Source organism: Ursus arctos, unplaced genomic scaffold (genome assembly GCF_023065955.2).
Source record: "Ursus arctos isolate Adak ecotype North America unplaced genomic scaffold, UrsArc2.0 scaffold_30, whole genome shotgun sequence".
NCBI classification, from domain to species: domain Eukaryota; kingdom Metazoa; phylum Chordata; class Mammalia; order Carnivora; family Ursidae; genus Ursus; species Ursus arctos.
The window spans coordinates 12,047,294-12,074,220 of NW_026622986.1; the positions used below are offsets into that span (position 1 = coordinate 12,047,294).

Sequence of the window (26,927 nt, forward strand, 5' to 3'; positions counted from 1 at the left end):
TTGTTTAACTAATCTGTCTGCAATAGCTCTTTGGGTTCATAGGCTGTTTTTATTGTGCTTTACTGCCACTAAATTCTGCCTTCCACCAGAGAGACAGCTTACCAGGTAGCAAATTTTAACACTAGCAAGGATGAAACTATGAAAAAAGTAGGCATTTTTTTAATACAAGTAATTCTGGATCATACCAGAGAAAGGGGTGCACAGAAAGCAAGGAGGACCCTAACCTCCCCTTCCTGAGAAGCCTGGGGTAGGTAGTACAAGAGAGAATAGCTTGAGGTCCATAGCTTGAGAGGGCTACAGGGAATGCAGTTCTTGGACAACAAGCAGGTCTCAGTTAATGTAAGAAGAGAGAGAGAAAAGAGGAGAGATCGATTATTATGATGGGAAGATCTAGGTCGTGGCTTTAGGAGTGAGACAAAAGTAGCAAAACTTGAGAGGCAGGCATTAAACTAAGACTCCCGCAGGTGTTAAATGATAACATTAGGGTCTCAGAAAATAAAAGACTAGTGATAAGGTGCAGAGACCAAGAGGTGAGAGGAAGTTAAATGGTGGTGGTGGTGGTTTTGTTATCTCCAGGCACTGTTTCCATCCTATAAATTCCTGGAACACCTTCATTTCAAATATCCTTTTCCTGCAACGACACATTTCGCTAAAGAAAAGTGGAGACACATGGTTTAACAACAGGAACAAATATTTGAAATTAGGACTTTCTTAAAAACTCAGAGACATGTGGTTGCTGTGATTTTTTTTCGCACTACCCTACAGCAATTACATTTATTTATCTTTCACATATCTTTCATTTTTCTTTCTAGTGCATGTAGCACCAGATATTCTGTATTTAACCTCTCTTAATTTAATGTTTTCTAATGTGCGGCAGATGCTTCTTTTCAGTTCTCTTCATATATTTCTATAAGTAGCAGGTTTGCCCTTAGATTTTTTTTATACTCAGACTGTTATTCAAGAATCTATTCTTGTGTCTTCAGTCAGCCAAGAAGAAACCTGTACCGAAAGCTAAATTATTCCATTTCTGAAATGGAAATGTTTCTATATAGGGGACAGGCTGCAGAGAAGCAATAGAGAGGTTTTACCTTGAGGTTGTGGAAAATCTTTGTCAGGAAGCTCTGTACACTTACGTTAGTGTCAGGAGTCAATTTAGAAAAAAAGAGAAAGTGATGTTTAATATATTTATAAACATGCATTCTGGAATAGCTTTACCTGTCAAAAAGGATCTATTTTTTTAAAAATACAAATTAAAGAACCATTTGAAAGAGTGCAATACTAGTCTTCCCACTGAAGTGGAACTCTATTTAGGAATATGGGTCATAAATGTAAAGGATGGATCTGTTCTGTTTTGCTTACTGCACAGGGCACCTCCAGAACTGCTCAGACAGGTGATTTGCCTGCCACAGGTGTTTCAGACAGAGGAAACAGGTTTAGAAACTGCTTGGAATAAATCTCCGAATCCCTATGAGACTCAGTTTCTTCTTTGAGGAAATATGTGAAAACATAGAAAGGGGGAAAAGATGACTTTCAGAATCCCATGGTTATTTATATGTATTTATAATTTTCAATTCTCATGTTTGTCCTATGTAAAAAATTGTAAGGTCAGCTTTAATGGAAAACAGATAAAGGCATAAACAGTGAGACTATAAAAGGCAGGTGGGCATGCGGCAGTGTTTTACAGGCCCAATATTCTGGGAGTTTTTTAATGATTTTTTTTAATCTGGTGGAAAATGAACTTCAAAACGTGAATGTTCCAGAATATTTCTAGACTAGAGTTCCTATAAAGACTTAAGCTGCCATACCTCGTTGAAAATCATCTATAACTCTAATAACTCTACTACTATAGTACTGTAATACTGTAGTACTTATACTATTCATCCTCATGTGGCTCGGCACTTTGAATTTTTCTGAGTATGTTGAAGTACATGATCTTCCATTCATATTCTTACATCTGCTCATCCTTCCTTTCTCTCCCAGCCTGGTAGCTCTAACACAGCTCAACAACATTCCCTCGATTGTTCTCAGTCTATCCCTGACAACTAACAAAGTATCTGTCAGCTCTCGATAAATATTTGCTGAAAGAATAAAAGATGAGCTCAGTTCCCTTTATCCTGTAATATTTTCTATCATCAGAATTAGCCCAGTGTGAGGAAACATGTTAAAGCTAAAATTCCAGGAGTTACACAATTGTCCCCACATGCATTTTAATGGTGAAGTGTATGTTCAGATTTTGGGAGGTATTTTTGAGCAAGTTATAGAAACTAAATTGGCATTCCATTGCCACTTTATGAAATTCTACCTCTGACTTGTCCAACAGTGAAAATGAGAGATTGGTATAAATTTGGCATAGCAAATCAGAATTAAAATTTTCAATATATCACATAATGCATTTACAAATACGGAAGTAGAATGAAACTGATATGCTGTTGATAAAAATTTTTATTGTTTTACCATCCTTTTAGAGCTATGTAAAGGATAAGGGAGTTGGGACTGAGAAACATTCTTCTAAATTAATGGAGAAAGCAAATACGTATCCTAAAAATGTTGGTAGCAGGATTCTCAGATTTTTTTCTTCTAAATCTACTTACCCTACTTAGTAAGTTGGTAGTCAGTTGTGCATGTTCAGGATTTTGCACAATAGCAATAAAATTTTTCATGGCTAAAAAATTAAAATTCAGTATTACCCTAGGAGTATCCTAATTTGTTGGTAAAAACCTGACAAATGAGTAGAATTAACTTGTCAGGCCTGAATTACCTTCATAATGTCACCCCCAGCGTAAAGAAGACCACCTGGATTTAGCGCTTGCAGGCAGAGCCCTCCAATATGGGGCTTCCAAGTTTGGAATACATAAATTTAATAGAGGGTATGATGCAATGGAGCTCGTTCTTTAATTGGTTGGCAGTCAGTTTCTGATTACACATTCAGAACATAGACTGATGATAGTGAAACAGTACCAGTGACCAAGGTAAGTTAGAATAAGTGAGCAGATTCTTACCTTACCTGCAAGAAACAACAAGGCGGCAAAAGGGTGTCTAACAGATGGCAATGTCAAGGACATGGGGAACTTCCATCCCACGGCTAAGTCTGTGCATCAGACTTTAGTTCAGATCTAGGCAAGCACGGAAATGTTTTCTTGGTTACTTCTAGAAGTTAGGTGATGATAATCTAACGTGATTTAAAAGGGACGTAATTGAGAATAAAGTTATTTTGCTGCCTTCCTTAACCGAGCACAGAATATGTACAAAAAGTTCTACCCAGGTTTCTATTTGCCTTCTCTTATTCTCTGTATCTTTCTATATCACTGTTATGGCTTAACTCTTCTCAACCACATTTATATGATTTAATAACTATTCCCTGACAAGGACTCTTCTATAAATTAAGATCTTTGTCCATGTCTTCATAGTTGTTTAAAGTCCAGTGCATGAAGTATCTTGTGGTTTGGGGAACTTAGAGCTTGACATTCCCTGCTATATATTTTATTCACCAACTTTGAAAGAAAGACATAGAGAAAAATCTAGTAATAATCAAACAGGTATGATAAGCTTGGGCTCACATTCCATTTGGGAATTTTTAAATATTTGGTTGTTTAGGGTAATCCCAATATTGATTCCCCCACTATTCAAAAGTTCTAATTCACTTCCATGAATTTCACATAGAGTGTGTTCACTGCAGAAAATATAATCTTTGCTTTCCTCTTCACTGACATGCTCTTCTTTGTTCTCTTCCTTCCTGGTATAGTATTTTAAACATAGAGGACAATATGTTCAGTAATTTAATTAGTCATATGCCACTGTTTAGAAGGAACCAGGAAGACTACAGTAACTGTCTTATTGAGTTATATAGGAAAATTCTAAAATAGCAATTGTTTCTAAGGATTTAAATACTTAATTACCCTAGAAGATTAGGCTATCTTATGACAGATGAAATGTGATATAAGCATTTAATGAGTGTGACGGAAAATAGATTAAACTTCCTCTTCATCTGACTTAGATTAATGTTCATGGTGTAGCTTCATTTACATATATCTTCTTTTACTCTGTTGTACTATATGTCTTAATCCAGACTGCATCACTTGTTACCACTTTAAAAAAAGTATTTTTAATTTCAATCAAAGGATGAAAGGCTGACCACATAGACGGTTTATTTGCCTTGACGTGGGCTACATTGCTAGAAACTCACACGTACTTATGAAAAGTCTTGCTTGAATGTTTTTGGAAAGAGTGAAGTGGGGGTTATTTTCTTGCTTATTTATATACCACCTCTTCTGAAAAATATTTTGCATCTTTGAGAAGTATTTATATGAAGCCACAGGGCTGAAAGGACAAATCATTTTGTATCTTAATTTTATCCTTACAGTGCCACGTTTCTTTTTGGAAGTTAAAGAAATTTCATGATAGGGCTGGGGATTATCTTGGGACAGCTCCTGAAGGACGTGGAGCAAGAGTAACTGGGACATCTGTGGCAGTCACAGTTTCTTCTAAGGAGCTTCAGCTCCCCGGTGGAACCCTGGAATTTTAAATGGGAGCAGCAACATTAAGGAGGGGAAAAAAGCCATCTTTTTGTTGCTTGAAAAGAAATAGCCCATAGATTAACTCAGCTGTCAAGAAGATTTTGGCAGATCTTTTACGTGTATTAAAAGGACTGTCATCGTTGAAACAACAAGCTGTTAGTCCTTATGGACCGAAAGCTTCAGTGTGTTCTTACAGCTCCACCCATCCCGATCCCTGCAGTCATCAGAGGAAGCCTGGTGTCACCACTTCCTCTGAGATTAGATTACGTAGGAGTGGAAAAGTGTGTGGGTTTTCCGTTTCTACTCACTGAGACCCATTCCCCAAAGTAGTCAAAATTCTGGGATAAATTAAATAAGAAAGAGACCACTTGGCCAAGAAAAAGGCAGATTTGTAATGACCATGTGAATCCCCCTCTCAGTGGTCAAGCAATGTCCTGAGCCAAGCCTAACTCAGCAAAATTGTCTCAAAGATTTTATAAACTAGAAATTGAACAGGGAAGTTAAATTTTTTTAACTTCCCAAAGAGAAAATGACACTATAAGTATAAAATTAAGGTATAAAATATTTTATTCTCGCTTTGCCCTGTAAGGTCATACAAAGAACTACATCTCAAAGAAGTAGGTTTCATATAATTAACTTCTAACTCAAAAAACTAGGTTTAACTCAAATAACTTTCCCCGAAGAAAGAATATAAAGAAACAGAAATATAACCCCCACTATGATCATCCTAAAACCAATCAAGTTAGCCCTTCAAAAAGTATGTGTAAATCCAGTGAGGTAGCCCAAGCAAAGGCAAATAATTGTCAGTCCTGTCAGTCTTCAAAAGAGATTGACGATTTTAAATATATTTTTTAAATGGTAACAAATAATCCCAGTTCCAGCTCCCTCCTCAGACAACACACACGCCAATGACCGGGAGAGGGAAACAGAAGGCTATTACTAGAAGACAGAACTTGACACTGACCCTGTGCCCTGAGAGGTCCCCAATCTGATTCTGTCTTTGTGAGCTCTTCTTACATTCACGATCTTGATTGTGTGTCCATAAACTGTGAGGTATCTGCATTTCACTAAATCTCTGTCACCCCATATCACACTTCAAAAATCTTAAGTGTCCTTGCCAGGGACAGAGGGAAGAAAATATACCTACTCTAACTTTCCCTCTCAGAGATTGTGAAAAACTTGATGCAAGTTCTAGAAATGTGTGAAAGGAAGCAAAGCCAGCATGCAAATGTGTGACCATTCACAGCAGTTCTTGCCTCAGAGAGCTCCCTAGCAGTGAGTGGGGAAGAGAATAGAATCATCAGGTCACTATATGACCTACACAGTTTGCGTGATTAACAACAGTATTCCTTAGTATTACTACACAGAATCTCTGACACAAGCTTGAAATTGGGGCGTTCAGCATTTTGCCCCAGCCTACAAGCAAGCCTTCATGCATGTAGATAATGTACAAAATGCATTTAGCACAGTGCCTGACACGTTCAGCAGACGTTAGCTACAAAGTCAGATTGAGGGGACAAAAAGTCATTCCAAATGGAATTATCGGCTATTTATAATTAGCATATTAATTGTTTAAAATACAAGCAATTACTGCTTGGAAAAATACTTGTTTTCTTCAGTAGGGTTCTGTCTACGCCTGTTAGTAATAGAGCAAAAGAAACCCTCAGGTCAAGGATGTACTTTCAAGAACACAGGTCAGGAACTAAGGAGCTCTGAGCTCCAGGCTCCGCTCTTCTGTGAACACTGTGAGGCCAACAGGGGTACAAGGTTCTCCACAGGCATGTTTGTAGCCCAACACTGCCCATCCGTTGGCTTACTGCTTCCAGAGAGCTGAGGAGGGCACAGACATTCCTGCCTCCACTGTGCTACTTGTGAAACCCACTGCAACATCCACCTTCGCCATCACTCTCTCTCCCGACGCTAATAAATTGACTTCAGGCAAGCAGAATAACAGCAATTCACCAACCACCCACCTTGACAGCCAGATACACGCTCAAAATTAAGTACCCTCAGACTACATGCTCTAATAAAGTCACTTCTAGCTTTGAAATTCTAGGAGAAGTATCACTCTCATGGTTTTAAGCATTATAACTCTCATGACTATACTAATTTTAACCAAAGAAAAGGCAACTAAGCCTCTAAAATATCAAGGCTCCTGTATGCCAATTGAACCCTAGGACCCTGGAATTTGAGTTACTCTCAAGCATTATTGAAGTTGTTTGATTTAATACTTCATGATCACTTCTGTGCCACCTACCATGTTATTAGCATAAAATCAGTAAACATTGAAGTTGAAGGACTAGAGAAAGATAGAGGAGGACATTAAAAGAAATAGTTGGACATTAAAAGAAATGAAACGTAAATGCTTCATCTGTATATTTGTTTGTGCCACATAAAAATATTTTTAAAGGGCTAAGAAGTGTAAAATGTTACTAAGAAAAAATGCCTTTGCAACATGGCAAGTCAGGGGACCACAGCTTGAGAGACATTTGTACTTAGAAGTTGTTTCTCTCAGCCCTTGTGGGTGTTCTAAGATCACAGAGCTGAGGCATCTTCAGTGTCCAAGAGCTGATACCAATTCTCACTTCTTTGCTTGACCCAGCCCTTTGGAAAGATAACGTGAAATCACTTTCATTTTGGTCTATTAATTTTTAAAAGGCTATGGTAGTTAACTTTCAAACTGCTATCCCTTATAGATTAAAAGTAAAATACCTCAGTTTTCTGAAAGCCCTGTTTGGATCTTTAAATATAAATGCAATTCCCTTTTTAACTATACTCATGCCTCCCATCAAAATCATTTAACAGCAGAAATTATTTTCTAAAGCAGAAGCACAACACATATTTCAACTCCCACGTAATAACACTGCAAAATTTGGTAACATCTGCATATTTTCTTTCCTAATTGCGATGTTAGTTTGAAGTTAATTATATGAAACCGATTTTTTTCCCAAGCACAACTTTCATATATCACATTTAGTTTAATTGGTACTTTGAATAATAAATTGTTTTTTAACTAGAGCATATTGTTTGATATTGCTAATGAAATGATTTTAATGTTAAGCTTAGCTATTCGGAGGAATCTTATTTTATCTTTTATTTTTAAATATAATTCTACATTGTAGCACCCTAATTAACCTGCGTATTTTCCCTTTTTTCAATCTTCAGGATAACATTATATAAAAACACGACGATAAGTAGCAGGGAATAGTGTGTTTAAGACAGTGTCAGTTACATGTGAATCCTTCAATTTCAGCATATATTTGTGCTGGTGTTGCTTAATATTTTTGCAACACATCACCATACCCTTAGTGGCCCATCAGTAAACAGCAGTTGCCACTATTAATAATAATGCCAGTATAACCTTTAGATCACGTATAGGCCTGCAGTGTTAGATGGAGTAGCAAGGTAACAGAGAGTCTACATCTCTAATAACCGGAAACCAGTATCACTTATATTCTTTCAATTCAACAAATATTTATTGACTCTTATCTACATATGCTGAGTACTGCTGCTATCTAAGTAGGCAAAGGCAGAAAAAATTACTGAAAGACTCAATTTCTTGTTGAATCATTATATGGTACACCTGAAATTAATATAACACTGAATGTTAATTACACTTGAATAAAAAAGTAAATAAATAAATAAATTTAAGACTCGCTTCTTGTCATGAAGGTCATAAGTAGTTGGAGTTGAGGAACGGAGTGATTAACAAGACTCCACAATTTTCTCTCAGTTATATATTGTGTGGCATTATTCTCTGCATTGTGTAATATCAATAGTTAAAAACCATAAGAGATTAGAGGAAGGAAAATTCGGTGCAAGGTGAAATCAATTCAGGTGGCCTTGCGATGGAGGTGGGACCTGAATTAAACATTGAAAAACTGCGTAGGATTTGGAAATGTGGGTGAGAGGACATATCTTGTGTGAGCAATAACATGAACAAAGGCTCAGAAGCAAGAATCTTTGAAGTGTTCAGAGGATGAGTCTTCCTGGGTCAGCTTAGAGTTCATGCTGGGGACATATAACATGAAGTCACAGGGGGCAAGGAGTGCCAGAACCAAGCATTTGTAAAATAATAGTCAGCCACTGAAGATTTCTGGGTGAAGGTGCGTGCAGTACCTCACAAAAGCCTGGCCTCAGGGTCAGCAACTAGATAAGTCAGGGGCCAAGAAAAATATACAAGCACAAAAAAATAAGGCCAAGCAAAGTGGGCAGCTAACATGAAACCTGGGGGCCCAGAAAGTCTTAAAGTGAGGACATGTCTGCCCAGGCATGAATCCCTGATAATCTCCCTTCTGGGGGCAAGAATTATTTCCCAGGTCCTAAGTGGGTATGAGTGAATCCTATAGTGAAAATGTGAATCAGCTAACCCAAATGGAGTACCAGGGATTTGGACAAATCCTGATGTGATCAAAGTGGAGTTTCTGTAAATGAAGAATGAGTGAACCCAGGGTAAAGCGAGGTTTTGATGGGCCAGTTGAAAAGTAATTGTAACAATTAAGAAGTGACATGATAGGCGCTCAAAGGGTGGTCATTGTGGGCATTGAGAGGAGTGATACGTGTAAAAAACAGCTCAAAGTAGAAAAGTACCAGTGAAAGGCAGCGCTGAGATTTCAAACCCAAGTAAAGAGGCAATAGTAGTAGCATGGTCAGGAATACAAGAGTTAGGAAGGAAAGTTCTACATGAAGACCTCAGCATTTCCTGATTGCTTTTCCTGATCCCGTAGAACTCTGCTAGAAAGAACATTTGTAGCACGTGGGCAGTGGCCAACATACTGAATAAATCTCATGGAGGGCTTTGAGTGTGGCTTATTTTTTATTTGGCTTCTGACCACATCAGGGTTTTAGGGTAGCTCTTGAAAGATGTGTTTACTTAAGGGATTTTCAATAATTAGGGCACTACCTAATGTTTAAATACTGCCAGAAATATGCTGAAAGGTTGGCAGGTAAACAACTTAGCATATGGGAATGGAAGGTCAGTGTTTCAACAGATACGTAAGTAGGTTACCTTGAGGTGATGCATTTGATGAAACATTTTCTCCAAATTAAAGCTTTCTTCTTTATTCTTATTAATTAGATATTATCTTCTTTAGATGCTATCTTCCAATGAGGTCATATCGCTAAGACAGATAAAATGGGTTGAACAATTATTGGTCAGAATGAGTTAAAATAGCGATGTTCAGGTTTGGGGAAAAGAAGTCAAAAGAAATGTTCAACAATAAGAACCATTTAACGTGTGTTTTTACTTATTTATTTCTTTATCTAGTATCTACTATGTCAGAAACTATGTTAAGTGCTTTATATTCATTATTTGATTTCATTAGCAAATAATCTCATGAAATATGTACTTTTGTTATTTGCATTTTCCAGATAAGGTAACTGTGGCCAGAAAGGTTAAGTTGCCTCAGATTATGCAAAGTTAATTAGAGATAGAGCCAGAATTTCCAGTCAGGTCTAGTGTAATTCTGAAGCCCTTATCCTTAACTGCTATCCTACGCTCGTCTCTTCTGGCTTGAGCCCGCAAACAAGGTGATTGTGAATTTTATGAAGCCTTTAGCACTCCACCCACAAAAGATATGATTTCTGTCATGTGTGAAGAAATAATGGTTCATTTATAAAACATGCCACGGAATGTTTAACAACCTGTTTTCTCACATTTCTGGCAATGGATATCTTTATGTTGTGGAACCAAATTCAATGCAGTAAGAGCTTAAATTTCTAGAAGCTGCCTATAAACACATTATAAGCCTTTGTTGCCTTGATGACTTCCTTATGACCCAGATGCTCTACGAATATCTTAAACGTAGGTTGGGGATGTGGAAAATTATTTTACCATTGTTTTAGGAAAAAGCCAGGTATTAGCAAAAGAAAAATCTGAGACAAAAACCAAGCTATACCTTTGAAAAATCTTCTGTTACACTGAATAAAATCTTAAAATAAACATATGTCGTATGTATTCATATGTGAATGACATTTTGTATGCATCTATTTCTAACTGAACCTGTGTTTCTATAACAGACACAAAATGCATGCTAAAGAACTTAAATTTTACATTTTTATTCACCTATAAAACTAATGGAAAATTGTTTTTCTTTTTTTTTTTTTTTCATTCTTCTCACAGCTGAATTTTTATTCCTCTTGTGGGGTGTTTATCTCTGCTATGCAGTGCGGACAGTGCCATCAGCATTTCATGAGCCACGCTATATGGCCGTTGCAGTTCACAATGAGCTCATTATCTCTGCTATATTCCATACAATTAGGCAAGTGCTCTGTCGAGCTAGTAAATAACTGTTTTGTTTCTTTGATGTGTTGCAGTTTAATTTAAATAGCAAAACTGGATAACATACGTAGTGGAAAAATTTAGGAAGGATAGTGTTTTTAAGTTGACTAATTTCTTTGTCACAGAAATGGCAAATGAATATAGTTCGTTGCTTTTTTTTTTTTTTAAGATTTCTGTATTTATTTAGAAAAGGAGAGCACGTGGTGGAGAGGGGCAGAGGGAGAGGGAGAAATCCAAGTAGACTCTGCACTGAGCACAGAGCCTGACGTGGGGCTCGATCTCAGGACCCATGAGATTATGGCCTGAGCCGAAACCAAGAGTGGGACACCTAACCAAGTGTGCCACCCAGGCACCCCTACAGTTTTTCTTTAAACTGCTGTTCTTAGTTCCTTCTGATGTTTTGTTATCACCTTTATTTATCTGAAGGTTTACTCAATATTATTGTATTATATTAAATCACTTATGGGAATGTCATTTGTTGTTATGATATACAGTGCTTTTTGTTCTGGAGATATAAAGCAACACCTGCTTACATTATAATGTAGATATAGATAAATTTTCTATGTTTCCATTCATGTTAATACACTGGTTTACACTTTTAAAATCTTAATACTCAGATAGTCAGCTTATGTGTATCAATTCTGCCAAATTCAAAACTGAAAAACCATTACAATCCAATGACTGGATTTTTGTGTGCAATGAGGTTTTTTTGTTCGTTTGTTTAAATTTATTTGTTTGAGAGAGAGAGCACAGAGAGAGAGAGTGAGGGGGAGAAGCAGACTCCTGGCTAAGCAGAGAGCCCAACATGGGGCTCGATTCCAGGACCATGCAATCATGACCTGAGCCGAAGCTAGACAATTAACTGTCTAAGCCATCCACGTGCCCCTGTGTGCAATGAGGTTTTATCACTATCGCATTTTAGCAGTGACTCTCTATTGGAAGGAGTATGGCCTGGCCCTCCATTTTTTGATATCCCATTTATTACTATAGTCAGTAAGTACAAAGGAGGAAGAAGGTAGCTTATGATAAGTGAACAAAATGAAATTTTATGACTTATCTTCTGAGAATTTACATCTATTTATATCTGGAAATGAAATGAAAACCTCAGTGAGAACAAAAAAAGGAATCCTATAATTTGAAAAGCAACAAAAAGATGTCATTCATTTGCTCAACAAAGTTAGGACATACATAAGAATTTAATGAGAAATTTTGAATATCTGTCTTTTCTCTCAGTGGAAAAACAGAGATTAATAATAGTGGGAGTCAGAGTGGGAAGGTGTGGATCTGTGGAAGTTTTAGAAGATATTTATCATTTCTCACTTTAGTCAATAGTTATAAAATTGTATCTTGCACTTGTAGGAATAGATGATGCCAGAGAGCAGCCGAACCTTAGGCATACCTACACTGTTTTAACTTTTAAAGTAAGGAAAGAAGTATTTATGATTTGACAACCCTGGAAATTCCATCAAAGGGCCAGGAATCAAAGGAATTTGCCTTCTTGCTTTGTCTTCCCCCCTCTCAAGAAAGAGAGAAAAGAGAAAAAGAGAAGAGGAAGGAAAGATGAAAAGCAAAATATGATGTTATAAATAGGCGAAAAGAAGGCTCTCTCTCTTCTACTGGAACTAGAGCTGAAAAGATGTGAGAGCGGATGCCCTGGGTCTGCAGCATAGTGGGCACCAGAGAACGCTCTTGTCACGGGCAGAGCTCCCCAGCCTTCACACTTCTCCCAAACCGTCTCCCAAGAACAGTTGCATTTTTGTTGTTTGTTTCCAGAATATCAAACACCTATGTTTCAAGATATTACAAACATGCTTCTCTAGAACCACTTTTAAGTTAAATGCTGTATTAACAAACCAATTAAAGAGTTATAAGCATGCCAAAAGAAATTTACAGGCAAGTTTAAATGTCTTCTGTTGTCGGAATGTGACTGTCATGCAAAGGGTTTCCTAGTTTTGCCCTACAATCAGCTGCTGTATTTCTTAGAACCAAATTAATTGCCCAAGAAATTAAATCTGTTCAAAGCATTTACCTAAATTGATCTTTATCCTTGTCTGTCTTAAGATTTACATCTGTTCCATTTTCATCATTAAGTATGTTTTTTCAATGGACTTTATTTTTTTTTTAAGATTTTATTTATTTAACACATAGATAGAGAGCACAAGCAGAGGGAGCTGCAGGCAGATGGAGAGGGAGAAGCAGGCTCTCTGCTGAGCAAGGAGCCCGATGCAAGGCTCGATCTCAGGACCCTGGGATCATGACCTGAGCTGAAGGCAGACGCTTAACCAACTGAGCCACCCAGGTGCCCCGCAATGGACTTTAAACTCTCAACTTGCCCACGTAGGCAAGATAAATTTATTTTTTAAATGAACTTTTAAAAATTCCTAAAAAGGCAACAGGTGGTTATTGCAGATAAATCATAAAATGATAAAAAATAAACCCCCTAATCCAACTACCCAAAGATGATAAGCACTGTTAATATATTAGGATATCACTTCTAGATGTTTTTATATGCTTGTGCATATTTATGACACATTGTGTTTGATAGCTCACTTTTAGGAATGTCACAGCACAATGTGACATACCGAGAAGTCCTGCTGTAAGGAAACCCAGTTAACTTTGTTTAACCAGCACCTTCCAAACCATTCACCATGATATCCCCCCAGCCCTCAATTGCCATCTGATAATAGCAACCACCCTTCAGAAAATTCTGTTTTAATACTGGGCTGAGGTGAGGAAACGTATTCTAAATATTCATTCAAAATAGCTTTCTGGGGGCACCCGGCTGGCTCAGTCAGGGAGCGTGCAACTCTTGATCTCAGGGTCATGAGTTCAAACCCCACACTGTGCATAGAGCTTGCTTTTAAAAAAAAATAGCTTTCTGACTTTGCGTAGGTCTTTTCCACAGAGTCGCAGACAACCCACCAGCCTAGCTGGGTTCACATAGACACAAGCTCCGCCTGAATTGTTCATGTTGGACCTAGTAGACTTTATGTTAGTAAACATGCTCTACTCAAAAAGATCAATTTTCCTTGAGACAACTGTGTAGTCCCCCTTGAGTTTTGAACAGGGAGGACTTCTCGTGGTAGCAGGGTGACCAGCCTTGGTAGGCTTTGGTATTTTCTTAGGCAAGCCTAAGAAAACCCGAATGGGAAGCCCTACTTTTAAGTTCCAAATTCAACTTACCTTTCTGCGTAGACCAAACCCAATTCGATTGCGGCATGTTGGCTTCAAAGAATTATAGTATGTATTAGCTACTGTGTCTCGGAAATTAAATTGTATGGCCATAAAGGATCAAGGATGGAATTATAGTTTAACACAGTAAATCTACGGAACACTGATTTTAGGGAGATGAGCAGGGAGAAAGTAATAGGCAGTAATAATTAAAGGAATCAAGTATATATAATTTTTTATTTACATGTAGACTGAATTCATACATGCCGTGGTTCCAGTGTTGATAAAGTCCAAGAATAGGAAGCAATAACCTAATAATATAAATCAACTGAAACCATCTTTGTAATTTTTTACTAGAATGAAGTGATATTAAATAAGGCCTCCAAAGTCAGCAAAGATATTCTCTATCAATAGGCATACATGTTCATTCTTGTTTGCTTAAAATATAAAATTATATATACATAACTGTGTATACATATATACATACATAAATATATAAACTTAAAGCTATGACTACATATTTATATACAGATTTACTTTTATTCTCAATTTTGAGAATTGCCAGATTGAACAAAAATAAGCTAAAAGGATTAAGTCTAGAAGTCTAATAATGCAGAAGGCATTTTGCCTAATCTATTCTATAATCCTTTACTAAGCATAGAGCAGAGCTTTGGGAAAGTGCAAGACTTTTTAAAAGTTTGTTTTTATTCTTAACCTCAATTTTTAACTATTTCTACGTCCCTGACTGTTAGATCTATTTTTGAGAAGTTGAAATAGTCTTTTAAAGAAAAATCTTTAAAACGACTGCAAAACCCAATTTTTCTTAAGATATTTCGACTCAGAACTGCAACCTAACATACCTAGCATTTAAAATTAAAGCTGATTAATTTAGGGGCAATTGATGTTAGTATATAGCACTTCAAATTAAGTTTTTGGAAGACTCACCATTGTAGTTTAAAATATATGTGACCATTGTTCCTTCCAGATATTGTCAGGCTAGCTTAAAGTTCACTTGTGTTGGCATTTGAGACAGAAATTCCCAGTGCATGAGAAAGAACACTTTTGGAGTGTAAATCCATCTCTTTTGATATAACTGTCTGCTCCAGTACTGGCAATGACCCCAGCAGAGTTGGACTGTATAATTTTCCAGGTCACAGTTTCATATTGCTTCTAGGCCTCAGTACTATGCCTCGGGTACTGTTACTTGTCACTGAGGAGGATCCTATTTCAGTGCTTAAAAAAATCTCACCTGACCCAGCACGGGATCTGTCGAGAAAGTATGTCATCCCCGAGCAAAGTGAATATTCATTTAGTCATATTCAAGGCAGGGTATAAAGCCACTTTTCTCACCAAGAAGTTAGAGAAGGTGTTACTTAATAAAATCCTATTTGGTGATAGGTGAACTGCCATGAGCTTTCTGTACTTCTGTGTATATATTTTAAGTCCATTTTGTGTCTCCAAACACAGGGGACAGTATCCCCGTTTTGAACAACTGTTGAGCTTCCATTTTAGCTTGATTTTGGGAGGTGGGGGGGAGGTGGGAAAACAGGGGCGGAGGGGGGGCAGGATGGAGGTGAAAATGAGGAAGAAATCCCCTTGATGGAAATTTTGTTTCAAGTATTAATAATACTAATTTACTTAGTAAATTTGTCATGGATATGGTATAATGCAGGTATAAAATTAGTTTCTTCTATTTTTAGATTCATATGTGTTTGTTTTATGTTTATATCATAAGCATTTTCCTAAGATGTTAGCTTTTCAAATATGATGATGTATGTCACTGAACCAAAATGCTGATTCTCTAGGGGCTCCTGGATGCCTCAGTTGATTGAGCATCTGACTCTCAATTCCAGCTCAGGTCATGATCTCAGGGTGGTGAGATGAGTCCCTCATGGGGCTCTGTGATCAGCGGGGAGTCTGCTTCTCTCCCTCTTTCCCTCTCCCTCTGCCCCTCCCACTGCTCACCTTCTTTCTCTCTCTCTCTCTCTCTTTCTCTCAAATAAACAAATCTTTTTTAAAAAATGCTAATTCTCTGGGGTGCCTGGGTGGCTCTGACTTTGGCTCAGGTCATGATCCCAGGGTCCTGGGATCGAGCCCCACGTCTGACTCCCTGCCCAGCGGAGAGTCTGCTTCTCCCTCTCCCTCTGCCTGCTGCTCTGCCTACTTATGCTGTCTCTCTCTAGCTCTCTGTCAAATAAATAAATAAAATCTTTTTAAAAAAATGCTAATTCTCTAATTCCAAACACAATAAAGTCTCATATTGAGCTTTCATGTATAAACAATGGATGAGAAAAAATTAAAAGAAGAATATGATTGCAAAATGACTTTAATAAAATCATCACCTGGTTTCCACAAAAGAATGAGTCCTTAAACCCGAGTTTTAGTTTGTACATATACCTATTGATATACAAAAATATTCCAAAATCACCAGAGTAGATATTGGTACTGAATTTTTCCTATACATGTTTCCTACAGTACTGTCCTAAAACACAGTTTTATAAATTCCTCAGCAAGATAGGATTTTAAATTATTTTAAAACAATTTGATACTTCACAACAACTAAAATTTTTATTTTAAAAGATGTGTTTTACAAACCATTAGTATATGCATTTTATCCATTGCATTATCATTTAAGCCTCTGAGGTCATTCACAAAGGCAGATAATTACCAACTCCTGTTTTTCTTAATTTTTTTCTTAATTAATGTTTTCAAAGGAAAAAGATTAGAATCAAGACTTATGTGTCTGTGTCTTATAACCCAGTGGCCTGAAGCCACTAGTTTGTAAATCTGTTCTTGTTTTGAATTCACGTATGTTCACTGCTTTTACTTTAGACATTCAATTTACACACAAAATAATTATTCCAGGAAATGACTAGCACATTATATATCTATATGCTGTCTTTCTTACTACTGATCATTTAAAATAATAAATAATAAAGAGTTCATGTCTTATGTATCCAATCAGGGTTCCTTAGGGCCTTATTCTCCTGTGATGAAATGTATGCCGCAGAAACAGCAGTACAACTTTTCTCATGCTTGCTTTTTTTTTTTTAATACACTGAGGAAAAAAGGTTTCAGGTATCCTAGTGTCTTAAATAGAGATCTTGTTGGATTACTAACTTGGTGAATTCTCATTTCAGATTCGTTCTTGCCTCAAGACTTCAGTCTGACTGGATGCTAATGCTGTATTTTGCACATACTCATTTGACTGTGACAGTCACCATTGGGTTGCTTTTGATTCCAAAGGTATTCCTTTAGCATTACTTTTGTCTTGCAAGACAGTTATTTTAAATAAGCATGGAGTTGTTTCTCCTTTAAAAAAAAATATCTGGCGATCTAGGGAAAGGGAGGTGTGGAGGTTTACTTGACACTCTAAAATGTTTTTAAAGCCCTTCCTCAGGGAGCGAGATGTCTCTTTTCCTTTAGGATTTATTAGGATTTATTAAACATCCCATATCATTTTTAAATGCACTTTGTACAAAACCCATCATCTGGTTTGGTTCTTTCTCAAGTATTTCGCTCTCCAGATATGATTTAATTATGGGTTCAAGGTAACTTTTATTGTGGCTCTAACATCAAAATCATTTTTAAAGAGAATTATCCTATTTTAAGAATCCTGTTTGGATTTACATTCAGGAAGCACTGTGTTGTAAACATTCAGAAAATTTTTATATAAATAATTATAATACTGTGTATAGAAAAATCTTGCTTTATAATGATAGATTCTGGCAAAGACACACCGAAGTGGGGGAAAATGGGCCAGCACTCAGAATACAAGGACTTTGAATATATGCTCCACCCACACTAGCTATATAGTATGACATTAGCCAAAACTTTTCATCTCTCTGAGGTTCAGTTTCTCCATCTTTGACATGATAGCAATAAAGCTGCTTACAGTGAAATAATATGATATCAGAGTGTGGGGAAAAAACATACAACTTACAGCATTATTATTATTTTCCTCACTTACACATAGACAAACAAAATATTAGAACATTGTATATCTGGATGAGTACCACGTAATATAATATTCGCACAGCTGAGACAAGAATTTGTAATTGCTTGTCATTCACTCCAGGCTTTACCACCTCTCACAAGCAAAACATTGAAGTTCAGCCTGATTGAAAGGGCAAACAAATGTAAACAGAGAAAAATGCCCATTTTCTTCCTTACTTGAATTACACCAGATAGCCACGGTTTTCATGGATTAGTCTGTTACTGCAGTTAATCTTATCCATTTTCATACGTTGCATTATATGATTACATTTTTATTAGATGGATGTACTGTTACTCCAGCTGTTCATTCAGTTGTGAGAATTGAAAACACGTATTCATACAAAGATTTGTACATGAATGTTCCTAGCAGCCCTATTCATAATAGCTAAAAAGTGGAAGCAACCCAAATGTCCATCAGCTGTAGAAACACAATGTGACATATCTACACAATGGAACACTACCCGACAAAAAGAAGGAATGAACCACTGATACGTGCCACAACACTCGAAAACACTATGCCAAGTGAAGGAGGCTAGACGCAAAAGGCCACATCTTGTGTGATTCCATTTATATGAAATGTCCAGAACAGGCAACTCTGTTGAGACAGAAAGTAGGTTAGTGGTTGCCACTAGCTGGGAAAGAAGGGAAATGGAAGTGACTGCTTTCGTGGGCTTAAGGTTCTTTTGGGGGGTGATGAAAATATTCTGGAATTAGATAGTGGTGATGGTTACACAGCACTGTGAATATACCAAAAAGCACTCAATTGTACAATTGAAATTTGAGAACGTTATGGTATGTGAATTATATCTCAACTTCAGATAATTTAACAGAATCATCGAGGGGCTTTGCTAAGCACTGTTCTATATCCTGGAATAAGACTAACAAACAGATAAAAATATGTGCTCTTGTAGTACGTATATTATGGAGTAGGGGGAAACAAGAAATAAATAAGATAAATATTTAAAATACTATTTTGGGTAGATATAAGTACTAAGGACAAATAATAAAGCAGAAAATGGGCAATATCTGACAATAAGTGGTCCTTAAACTCATGATCATCTCTGAGAAGCTCTGAGAAGAACAGGTCCACTCTTATAAAACCTCTGGGTGGTTTCCTAGTAGCATTTGAGATTTTGGAGGAGAGGGACTCTGTTTTATTCATCTTTATAGCCTTAAATTCCTGACACATGTCAGAACCACAGATGTAAGTAGAAGAGTGAAGGAAAGATTCACCCGTTTCTGTGGCTCCTCAGTCAGCTCCAATTACAAAACACTGATGATTCCTTACAGAGAGAATTGCTGTTTCACATGCTATCTTATATTGATGTGCACCTGCCCACCTAAATATTTTAACAATCATCGACGTTAAAATCATTCTGTATCATGAAAGGGTGATATGTTAATTTTTTAAAGGACTATTTGACCTGATGACAAGCTGGGCGAAGAGAGCAATATTCCCTAGACCATTCTCTGAATTTTCATAGGACAGTCAGTTGGTTTATATGTTGTGTGAAGTGGCCGAATTGTTTTGATTCTCCCCGCTTTCCATCATTTGCTCGATTCATTCTTCTCCACATCTCCGTTTGATGAAGAACAGAGATAGCAAGAATCCATGAAACTGAAAAATATCAAAAGGCCACGTGAAAAATAATAAAAATACCTCAAAATGTGATGAAAGAAGAACTTGAGAATACTGAGTTTGAGAAAAAAATTATGTAATTTCAGTGAACCTTTGAATTTTAAATTTAGGTATCATCACATTAGGCTGAGAGCACTGTGCTCCAGAGAGCTTCTGTGATTTGTTTCCAATCTGACTGTCAGCATAGTTGATGCTAGCATTGAGATCCCCTGTCCCCCAGGTCTTGGGGGCAACTTTTTTGGAGCTATGTATAGTAGACTCAAAGTCACTGTCTGTGACCAGGGCCAGTTGTACCCCTCGGTGACATACAGCCTCCCCTGTGTGATGCGAAACAACAAACACAAGGTGCACCCTACTGCTCAAAAAAAATATTTCCCTCCAGCTGCCAGTGGGTCTAAATTGCTACTCTTGGAGAACATTTGTGTGGGTTTTTCTACTTGTTTTCATTTTCAGAATGCAAATATCATGTATGAGGAGTAATGTAAATGAACACTGGGAGCCTGGAGAAAAGACGAGGATGAAAATAGGAGTCAGAGAAGGAACCGTGTATTAATATGGCCTGTGAGCTCTAGCGTATAACATGAAAAGCAAAACACAAATACAGCAGCAGATCTTTTATAAAGAGTTTGGTGAATGAGTTCAGCTAAGCTGGAGAAATGATCTGGACATTAGAAGCTTTAGAAAATTTTTCTGCCATGTCTGCCAGTGATCTAATGTCTGCAGCTCATATTGCATCTCTATTGCAGTTTTCACATTCAAGCAATAACCCCCGAGATGACATTGCTACAGAAGCCTATGAAGACGAGCTAGACCTGGGCCGGTCTGGGTCCTACCTGAACAGCAGCATCAACTCCGCGTGGAGTGAACACAGCTTAGACCCGGAGGACATTCGGGTAATGCCAGTATTTCAGCCTTGCTATTTCAGGCTTACCCTGTGCACACAGGCCAGCACGTGTGGGCTGATGTATATGTATGCTCACCTGTGTGCACACGTGCCCAGAGAGAAAAAGAGAGGGGGGAACGTGTGCGTGTAAGAACCGAAAACATCAAATGCAGAGTTAACCCTGTTCTAAAACATACATCATGGTAAAAATTACACAGGCCAAACTTGATAGTCTCAGCTGACTTACGAGCAGTCATAATGATGAATGGGTGATATTCCCTACTACGGCTTATGACATTTGGCTAATGGAAAGGTAGGATAGATCTGTGAGCAGAGAGCCCGGGTTACTGAAAGTAATCTGTGACAGTATATCAGCGTTTGGAGTAAGAAGCTGCTTTTAGTAATTGATGGTCTGTTGTCCCCTAAACCGAGTCCAACATTAGGGGTAATTTTATCAATGGCTACATGATGCTTCCAGTATTGTTTAGGGATGTGGTTTGTCAATGGATGATATGCTGTGTTTTGTTATGGTCCCGGTTGAGTCTGCCACACACAGCTTGTCAGTCCAGAGGGCTCACCCCGTGAACGCAGGGCCAGATGCATGTGTGCATGTCTTCAAACTCTAGGTGTAACAGAACACAAATTTCATCAGAAAAGTAAGAATGAGGAGAAGGTCGATGAGCACACATGGTAGGAAAAGCTGTAGGGCAGGTTCCCTAAAGAGCCCAAGCTTACTGACTTCAGGTTACATTTAGTAATAGTATCTGGCTGACCTACTAAGTTCCACATCTCTGTGAATTTTGCTTTTGTTCTGACAGGATGAGCTGAAGAAACTCTATGCCCAGTTGGAAATATATAAAAGGAAGAAGATGATTACAAATAACCCCCACCTCCAGAAAAAGCGGTGCTCCAAGAAGGGCTTAGGCCGTTCAATCATGAGGCGTATAACTGAGATCCCAGAGACGGTCAGCAGGCAGTGTTCCAAAGAGGACAAGGAAGTCACAGACCACAGCACAGCCAAAAGCACTGCCCTGGCCAGGAAAAACCCACAAGAGTCTTCAGGTAACACCGGGAAGCCCAAAGAGGAATCCCTGAAAAACCGAGTCTTCTCACTAAAGAAGTCACACAGCACGTACGACCATGTGAGGGAGCACACGGAAGAGTCCCGCAGTTTACCAGTGGAGAGCCAAGAAGAGGAGGCTACGGAACATTCCACGCTGGAGTCTCTGTCAAGTAAGAAACTAACACAAAAACTGAAAGAAAACAGTGAGGCCGAGTCCACGGAGTCTGTGCCTTTGGTGTGTAAGTCAGCAAGTGCTCACAATCTCAGCTCAGAGAAGAAGCCGGGCCACCCCCGAACATCCGTGTTGCAAAAGTCCCTCAGCGTCATAGCAAGTGCCAAGGAGAAGACTCTGGGATTAGCTGGGAAAACCCAAACATCAGGCATGGAAGACCGTGCTAAATCCCAGAAACCTCTGCCAAAAGATAAAGAAACAAACAGAAAATACTCAAATTCAGATAATGCAGAGACTAAAGATTCTGCCCCCCAAGACGCCAGTCATTTGGAGGAGCCAAGAAAAACTCAGAAATCTGGGATTATGAAGCAACAAAGGGTCAACCCGCCCACTGCCAATTCTGACATGAGCCCAGGCACCACCCAGATGAAGAACAACTTTGACATAGGGGAAGTGTGTCCTTGGGAGATTTACAACCTGGCCCCTGGTCCCGTGCCTTCAGAATCAAAAGTTCAAAAACACGTATCTATTGCAGCTTCTGAAATGGAGAAAAACCCAACTTTTTTCTTAAAGGAGAAATCTCATCAGAAGTCCAAGGCAGCTGAACTGTGTCAGCAAACCAATCAGAAGAGCACAGACAAGGCCAAGGTGTGCCCTTGGGAGAGCCAAGGTCAGCCCAGTTTTGACGATGAGAAGCCTTTGATTTCCAAGACTCAGGTTCCCCCAGGGAGAGCCAAAGATGAGAATGGCCATCAGCATTATGCAGCCAACGTGTGTGCTGGGCAATATGAAGAACTGCCCCCCAAAGTTGTAGCATCAAAAGTCGAGAATGAAAATCTCAACCCAACAGGAGACCAGGGAAAAAAGACATCTTCCCCTGAGGAAAATACACCCGGCTCCTATAACTCAAGTAATAACTTTCAGCAGCCTTTAACATCACGAGCTGAGGTGTGTCCTTGGGAGTTTGAGACCCCAGATCAACCAAATGCTGAAAGAAGTGTAGCTTTACCTGCCTCTTGCACGTTAAGTGCAAATAAAATGGCAGGGCCCCAGAAATAAGAGGTCTGGGATACTTTTAAAGTGTAGCATCCCCAGAAAGAAAAGGAGAAGGAAGAAACCCCGAATTTGACAGAAGATAGAAGGATCAAAAATCCCCGAGGAGTGTCTGTCAATCGAGGGAAATGTGAAAGGCACGGGTGGAAGAAGACGGGGAGGGCAGAGCAATACCACAATGGAAGAATTAGACTGGCCAAGGGAAGTCTTTCCCCTGGGGACGCGAGGAGAATCCTTACATTTCAGCATGTTTAAGGGGAGTAGCCCTCACTGTCTGCCCCTGATCAGTATTTTCCCATGGCACTTTGAAGATCCTAAGCAAGGCCAACCGGAAGACACAGAAGAGGTATGAGATTTTGCAAAGAAGAAGAAGGTATAGACCCTATATGACCGAAATTCTAAGTAGCTAACTGAACTTACTTTACCTATTTAACCTTGATAGCACTGCTCACTTAATGCATCCCAAAAATACCTTTTATATTAATGATTGCTCTCATTTTCTTATAAATGTATGTTTCAGTACATTGTTGTGTCTCATATTCAAGCATTCCAGATTGTATAATTTTGCAAATAACTTTGATATTACGTGACACAACACATTTATGCAATCCACAGCTACTCAGTTGTTATTGCAAGTTACAGAATACCTGCTATCTATCAACTTTAGTTGATTCTTGAAGTACAGTAAGCTTTCTCTGGCTTGGGAAGCCATAACCGTTATGATAAAATCTTTCAGTTTTGGCTGTGGTTTATACATTGTGAATTTGGATTTGACTCTATTATTTCACATCATGGTTTGTTATACTGTCTTAATCAGGGTTTTTTATATGAGTTGAGTTACTTGTTTTGCACTTCTTGTTAGGACACAGATCAAGTGGTCCTACTTAGTCATATGTCTCAATAAAGGACAACTTACCTATTGTTTGTTCAGAGTCAGAGACAGGTAACACCTTCATTCCAATTTATTGTCCCTTTTAACTCTTTCAGTATTTCATACTTAGCAGCATTTCGCCAGGAAGAAGCTAAGAGTGAGAAAAACATACCGCGCGTTATTATTACCACTGAGAAGGGAAGACTCTAGGAATGACATGAGAATTACAACGGTACTGGAGAGCCAGGGAATTTGCCTTTCAAACACAGACAGGAAGGGAGCTACTGATAGCACTTTCAAGGGAGTATTTTTTTAAAGAGAAAAATTATGATAGCATCGAGATCATTGTATGGATATATTTTTATTATGCATACTGAATATATATTTTAAATTACCTTAAACTACTTATTCTCATAAACTCTTATTCATTGCTTCAGCTAGGGGTAACACTTGCTGAGCTTAAATCCCAAAGAGGTTTATAACCTGATTTATTCAAAGCCTATAAGGTGGTGTGGGCTCTTCCTTCTCCCAAGCACTGGAAAACTCACAAGTCCTGCAAATTGCCATTGTGAGCCACCCAGCTCAAAATAAAAAATGCGAGGTTTATTTGCAAAGCAAAACAGCCCCCAAGGCAAAATTTGTAAAATGTGCTGCCTTCCAGCCTGATCACTTGGCATGAGAATCCTAAGCTGCTGACTTAGCCCTACTGATGTGATCACGCAAAGAGGTTCCATTCCAAAGCTCGGTTTCATTTTATTTAAAGATGAATCACTTATGAGTAGAATGCCGCCGACTTCCCTTTCTGTCGTGCTAGATGCCGAAGGGTCAATGGCTTCTTTGGCCAGGACATTTCCAGCCTCACTAATGGCTTTTCATTTCATGAGCAGCAAGGAGAACATGCTATGAGGATAAGGGATGAGAAAAGAGAATCAGAAGGTAGATACAGGGCTGTTCTGAGAGAATATCATTCCCAGTGGAGGCTAGAAACTAGGACTTCTCCTTCTCATCCACATTTTTTCAACGGTTTTTATTCAGGAGTAAGCGAGCCCATCGCCATTTTGCAAAGCTGTGCCTCCATCTTCCTCACCCATTCGCTTGCTTTGTGCATTACTCAGGTTGGTGGGGTAGGTGTGAAGAGATAGAGAAATTCTATTTGTCTGTGTTTCCTTCATTTACTTCCTTCTTTTCTTCCTTTTCAGTCAAGGCCTCTCTATTTGGTAACCTTGGAACACAACTTTAAGGTATATTGGTGAACTTGGTTTGGAATTTCCAGGCCCACCTACTCGTTTCATTTATGTTCAAGGTCTGTTAGCACTTTATTCACTTCTTGAGAAATAAGCAGTTCAAGCATCGGTGACTTTTTATTGCACTTCAGGATGATCCTGCTAGAGATGTGGCTTAAAGAAGACTTGCCAAATTATACCTTAGTGACATTCTACAGTCCATAGATTTTTCTCCACCAGCATCAATCAGTGAGAGTGCCTCGGGTCTTTCCTAGAGTTTCATTGCCATTACTTATCACCAAGAGAAGTTTAAATCTACAATTCTTGAGGTTATTTTCCTAGATCGATAACAATAAGAAAGTGAATCGACACTGTTAAAGTCACAAACATTTGCTAGGTTGTCCTTCTCAATGCATGTGCAGGCTGCATCCTGTCCTTGTTTTTAAGCCAGGGTTTATAAATAAGTAGATTTATACCAATCTTAATAGAACTGTATATTTTATGCAAGAATTAAATGCTTTACGACATGAATTATAACTCAGCCCATTGTAAACTTTGGTGGCAATATGGATTTGAAACTCGACAGTTCTCTTGTATTTGCTTCCTAGGTTTCTGCATGCAAGTGGTGACAGGTAGGACTGAGAAACACTGCCTTTTGACTTCTAGCATTTAGCAACCGAGAGTTGTAGAGTCAATAAAGCTGTAAGTCTCTTCACTTAATCTGTGGTTCTTCTGAAACTATTATCTGAAACCTACAGCATCCCACCATGAAAAATATTTGGTAAATTTATGTTGTGATGTGTTACAGCATGTAAATAATTATAACTTCTCTGCAATAAAACATATTTATATGAAAGTGATTTACAGTGAAGTGTGTGTTTATCAAAAATCAAGTTTATTTCGCCTAGCCCACGTTAGAGGGAATCCCATGTACCTTTGGCTTTGGTACACGTAACGCACATACATCCTCTTATGCCCGTCTGCAGAGATATGGGATTAGCCACATGTGGCCTCAAACATACCGGTCATCATTTGGAGCCAATAAAACCAGTCAGGGCTAGTGATTTTAGTTTAAGAAAGTTCTGCCCAAATGGGAAGTAATTCAGTTATCTTTTTTAATTTACTGAACACACATAGGCAATTTGCTCAGCAATGATGAAGATCTTTAGATGAACAAGAGCTCCAATACCCAGAATCCAGTCACCGCTGTAGTAATGCAGAGGAGAGCCTGACTAAGTCACAGAGTCGAGGAGGCTTAGGAGAGAGGGCAAGCTCCCAAGGCTGAAATTCTGTGAAGGCATAAGTTATGAATGGGAAATGTGTAAGACCGGAAAGGTAATTGTGCCCAGCCTTGCGTGCCATGCCTCAGATTAACACAGCCTTATCCCACAGTACCAAGAGCTATCAGAAAGAGGTAAACTGGGTCATAATCAAGTGATGGAGAAGAAGGATCATTTAGGGAGCAGCCCAGGATGGACTGAAGTGGGAAGAGACTGCAAGCAGCTAGATTAGTTAGAAGACCAGCACAGGAGTCAAGGGAGGGGAAGGTGAGGGCCTAAGAAGGAGAGGAAAAGATTCTTGGTTGTTTTACCAAACTAGCATCTTCAGATGGGTTTGGTATTACGTTATATGAGGTCAGAAAATCAGAGTCATAGATAACTATATCAAATATAAATGCTTCTTCTAAGTTAATTGACATTTTGAATAGTTTCAAAAATTTTAAAAGCCCTCTCTGAAAATCTATAGACCTCATATCGCCTGCTCATGAGAAAAGCTGTGGAAAAGAATACCAAATTCATGCTACGAGAAACCTAGATATTAAACCGGGCTGGGAAAGGATTAAAGGGCTTGCTGCAGTATGCTCCTAATTTCCTATGTGGGAGTGGGCAGCTCTCTGAAACAGAGAAGTCGATGAGGCAAGGGGGCAGAAGAGGGAGCTGGATGACCCTTCTCCCTGCATTCAACTTTCCTGTAACCAAGTCACTGAGAATGCCCTTCCCCATCTCTTCATACCACGTGTGTCCTATATTCTACATATTCTTGGTACTTATACATAGAATCT

General features: G+C 38.5%; 1 protein-coding gene across 1 annotated transcript in view; it reads left to right on the top strand.

The window, feature by feature from the left end:
- Nucleotides 1-22,804, top strand: part of GPR158 (G protein-coupled receptor 158) — a 432,984-nt gene extending 410,180 nt beyond the window's left edge. The window contains 4 exon segments of the mRNA XM_026478920.4: nucleotides 10,636-10,774; nucleotides 17,106-17,211; nucleotides 20,347-20,493; nucleotides 21,302-22,804. Coding sequence (XP_026334705.3) covers nucleotides 10,636-10,774; nucleotides 17,106-17,211; nucleotides 20,347-20,493; nucleotides 21,302-22,804 — 1,895 coding nt within the window.
- The last annotated feature ends 4,123 nt before the right edge of the window (nucleotides 22,805-26,927 follow it).